This window comes from Rutidosis leptorrhynchoides, chromosome 1, assembly GCF_046630445.1.
Source record: "Rutidosis leptorrhynchoides isolate AG116_Rl617_1_P2 chromosome 1, CSIRO_AGI_Rlap_v1, whole genome shotgun sequence".
NCBI lineage: Eukaryota > Viridiplantae > Streptophyta > Magnoliopsida > Asterales > Asteraceae > Rutidosis > Rutidosis leptorrhynchoides.
The window spans coordinates 542,769,725-542,774,940 of NC_092333.1; the positions used below are offsets into that span (position 1 = coordinate 542,769,725).

Genomic DNA, 5,216 nt, shown 5'->3' on the forward strand with positions numbered 1-5,216 from the left:
TTGTGAATACACTTATATGGTTTTATGTATTTAAGTCTTTAAAAGTGATTAAATACATTACTTATACAATATATGTATAACATTATAAGTCTTAAGTATTTATGTCAAATAACGTTACGTATAGTTATCGTTTTGAAAACTTAAGTTAGTAGTTTCAAAATACACATATAACTTGTTGTTATTAATACAAAATGAGATATTAAAACATTTATTAATCATGTTAAATATGTATATATACATTTATATACACAAACGTATAATTATCATATATTGTATAGTTCGTGATATCATCGGTCAAACTAGACGGTCAAACGTTGTGTAAAACTCTTTTCAAAAACATAAATCTTAACAATTTGGATTGCTTATCATGTTGGTAAGGTTTAATTTATATAAATATTAATCTTATAAGTATAGAACGATCGAAAAAGTGCGGGTCATTACAAGAACGGTTTTATACACTTGCGAGTGTACATATATTTATAAATGGAAATCTTGTGGTCTATTAAAATATTGAAATGATTGTTATGATAAACCTATGAACTCACCAACCTTTTGGTTGACACTTTTAAGCAAGTTTATTCTCAGGTACGAATTAAGTCTTCCGCTGTGCATTTACTCAGTTGAAAGATATTACTTGGAGTCATTCATGGCATATTTAGGTCAGTGCCTTGCAATGGGACCAACTGTTGAAGACTTCGTCCAGGAGGATTAGGACGGGTCATCACATAAAACTTTCAATTCTTGACAATAAGAGGATACATTGGGAAAATTGTCAAGCTTAATGTTTGTGAACTGTCGGTGAAGATAGAGAGCCCGAGAGTTCTTGTTGTCGTGAAAGATATCTTTCAATCGGTTCCATGTTTGAGCGGCAGTGGTGTTGCTTTCAAGGATGGTGTGAAGTAAATCATTCGATATGGTGCTGTAAATCCACTGTTTGACAACAACGTCCAATCGAAGCCATAGGGCAGTTGGTGTAGTAACAGTAACAGTAGCATCAGCCGAGGAAGAAAATTGAGTGGTGTCGTCTTTTGGGATAATATGTTCGATGACATCAAAGGCAACACAGTGAATTTGAAACAATTCGGCCCATGAAGAATATTGGCCATTCTCGATTTCAAGGGTAATAGGAATTAGGTTTTTGATGTTTGAGATGGTAAGAGCAGGATGAAACTTGGTTGATTGGTCACCCATGATTTTGTTGACTGAAGAGAGAAGGATCGTAATGAAGAAATTTAGAAGAGAAAAAAAGCTCGATACCATGTAAGTTAAGTGAATCGTTGATTTCATTCATTCATCAGACTTCAATATATACACAACATACATGCCTACTCTGTAACTAACAATGAGATATATCAGGACTTTATCTACTGACTTCTTCTGTGACTTATCTATACAATTGACACATGTGAAACTACTACTAAGTCATATATAGTACAACTGCTATACTAGTACACGTGAGATGTACACTAATAGAAACCAATATTTGAAATCAAACTAAAGCCATAATTTACATCAAATAATAATGAAATTATAAGCAAAACAATGCAAGAATTAGCCATACCTTGAGTCAAAACACAAAATTCTTGAAGCTTTATGAGGATTGTATGAAATTTATTGTTGTCCGAAGAATTTTTACAAACGGCAGAGAGATCGGACTAAACCCGAAGCAGACTTATAAGGACAATTTTGTATTCTCTTTTGATTGTCAACCCTAAAATGAAATAATGAGAAGTAGAAGAATTTTTACCTTTTAGATCTGAAAGAAATCTAGGGTTAGCACTTTTTGGATCTGTATATCACCTTTTGGATCTCAATATGTAATTACTCCGTATTAAATTATATTAAAAATTGAATAAGCAAACATAGATGTAGATGGAGATTGAGATTAAGAGAGAGAACTGGGGCAAATTTTAAATTAGGGTTACTCCATTAGAAAATATAAACACGGGTGCTTTTTTTATTTGTTGTTAATTTTTTAAAAGGTTAATTAATTAGTATTAATGATATCATCAAGATGGCTAAGCTTTTTTCTTTTTTATTTTTGAATTATTTTTAAACTTAAAAAATATTTATTTATGACATCATCATTTTAGCATTTTAATAGAAACTATAGAATAGATAGATAGATTTTATCTTATTTAGATTTTATCTTATTTATTTATTTAATTTTTTAAGACAAATATTTATATTAATAAAACTAGCAAGAATGTAGAAAAGCAGAAAGAAAAATTCAATGACTATCGCGAGTTAACAACCACAACTACTCACTACACGACCTCTCTACAAGACCTCCCAAAAGACAAGTATGTAACGAAGCTTGAACTTATTCATTGGGGACGTGACAATATATTACTTCGTATTTAATTAGAGGTTTAAATTATTTATTGGGATGATTACTATTTTAACTAATTTCCTTTTAAAAAATTATATGAATATGAATATAAAAGTTCTTTGGGTTACGAACGTTTTGATTTATAAATGAATCAAATTTGACTCCGTATGAAAAAAAATATATGACCAAAATGGTGAAGGCTTGTTGAATCTGCGAGTGGTCATTGTTTTCATCATATTCTCTTCCTATGGACTCCGATTTAGTTGATTCAAAAACTCCGATGCTCGTAACTCAAAAGGCTACAAATTTAATTTGTTGGTGTGGAAAAAACCCCTCAACGCCCTCACTAAGATTCGTCCTCTACCCACGGGCCGAAAATGTTCCTCCAAATATATCTCGTTGTGGCAAGGTCGACTTTCTTGCTATGTCACAAAGTTTTTTCAAACTATTATTCGTGGTAAACGTATCCGATATGTATTCAATATTCTAAATACAAACCAAAACGAGCATCAACCAATTGAAAAAAAAAGGCAACACAGTGTGCAACACGCACCACACTCAAGACAACATGCCCCGTGTGATTTGGGCGTGTTGCCGCACAAAACTCGCAACACGTGGTTGGTAACGAGCCAAAATGAGATTTTCGTTTTTTTGAGACAATCTAGCAACTAAAGAAGGTTAAAACAACAATAACTACTAAATAAACACACACACACACACACACACATATATATATATATGTGTGTGTGTGTGTATATATATATATATATATATATATATATATATATAGGGTGAGGATCCGGAGAGAACCAGAGGTGGTAGAGAACCGAGAGAACCAACAGCTCGACCTTCAGATATGTGCAGCTCGACCTTCAATCTGCGTGCAGATTGAGTCAATCTGCATGCAGATTGAGTCAATCTGCGTGCAGCTTGATCAAGATGGGTGCAGATGGAGTAAATCTACGTGCAGATTGAGTCAATCTGCGTGCAGATTGAGCTTGTTTTGGGTGCAGGCACACTCTGTTATTCGTAAGAAAATTGAATCTCTCAAAATCAAACCTATAGCAAAAATTAAAAAAGCAGATTTATTAGGTTTCATCACGTGAATCTATGTGCAAAGTTTCAGATTCTAACTCCTAGATTTGAGCTCGAATTCGTGAGTCAAAGATTTGGGGGAAAAAAGTCAACAATTTCTTCATAGCTCAAGTTCATAATCTATATAATGTTTCAGCTTAAATTGACGATTGACGAGCATTAGATGCAACATTTTAAGAAACTTTCATGTTGGAATCATCATCTAAAACGCCTTTGATTGATGTTATGAATTCATGTTCATCGTTCACAAGTGATGGTTCGCTGGGTTCTCTGCTATGCAGAGTTCTTCCAGGATCCTTTCACTATATATATATATATATATATATATATATATATATATATATACACACACACACACACACACACACGCATACATTAATTGATTAAAAACAAAATTCATATAAGCACGTTTGACGAAATGTCTTTGCAAAAATAGTGAATCAAAAGAAAGGGAATGTGGGTTTTCCTGATGCTTAGTCATTGTGAAAGATGTGTAGTTATTCAATTTCTTTTTGGGTAAGCGAGGAAACCCTTCTATGAACGAGCACATTGGCCCCCCCATAGAAGGTAAAACCTCGGGTAATCAAGCTCCCCGAGCGCGAGACCTGGTATCGGGTGAATTGCTCATTATACGCACCCTCTGGTCACACTCCCTTTTTGAAACAATTTGGCATAGCCAGGAATTGAATCCGGGTGGTGTACTTCATTGGGCAACTCGATGGCCACTCAGGCAAGCCTGAATGGTTAGTTATTTAATTTCTTGATCAACAACATTTATACCTCTGTGATTTCGCAAAAATTATACATACACATATATTAATAATTTACATGAATTATAAATACTTTAATAGTTTAATACTTAATAGTTGTGTTTAATAATTTTATATTAGTAGTTGAAATTTAAAATTATAAACTTATTTAAAACTTATGTAATTGTTAATTTTTCATAATATAACAAGGACTTTTTCATAATATATAACTCGAATAATTAGTACGCAATTTAAATAGCTAATATAATAATAATGCAAAAAAAAAAAAAAAAAAAAAAATTAGTTAGATTTTGAAATTCTACTTCATTTTTTTTTTAAATATTCTATTTTTTGACATGCAAGGGAAGATGGCTTTATGGTCGGTTAGACTTTAATTAAATTGTGTGTCATTGTTTCGTACTCTATTAGGGAAATTTTGATCCTTCCCCTTCTCTCATCAAACGCTCGACGATGTGATATCTTTTGAGTTATGGATGAGAGGGTGAGTGAGGATGAGAATCAAGTTTTTACGTTTGTGTTCTTTAACTTTCCGGATAAATGAGGCCTAGTGGATTGTTGGAGATTATTCGCTGAAATGCCCCGTTCATATTAATTATAAACATTTCATATTAATTGGTTTCTTTGCGAGGTTTTGACCTCTATATGAGACGTTTTTCAAATCTTGTATTCATTTTAAAAACAACCATAACCTTTATTATTGAATAAAGGTCTTAATGACATAATTTAGATTGTCTATCAAAGACAATCTCCTCAAATAAATAAGTTTTTACACAATCCATTACAATATGATCAAATATATTACAACAAACACTCCGAATGCAAGTTTAAACAATATAAACAATTATGCCGACTCCAAATCTTGACCTTGGGTTGGCATACGATAGCGGAAGCATTTTTAATATTTACCTGAGAATAAACATGCTTAAAACGTCAACAAAAATGTTGGTGAGTCATAGATTTAATTTCTATTTAATAATCATAATATTTAATAAGCCACAAGATTTCATTTAATTAAATGC

The 5,216-nt window shown here is 32.2% G+C and overlaps 1 protein-coding gene across 1 annotated transcript; it reads right to left on the reverse strand.

Annotated features, from left to right (window-relative positions):
• Positions 1-708: 708 nt before the first annotated feature.
• LOC139843082 (uncharacterized) lies at positions 709-1,191 on the reverse strand. Its single transcript, XM_071833160.1, has one exon. It carries the CDS (start codon positions 1,189-1,191, stop codon positions 709-711), a length of 483 nt encoding a protein of 160 aa, XP_071689261.1.
• Positions 1,192-5,216: the final 4,025 nt, after the last annotated feature.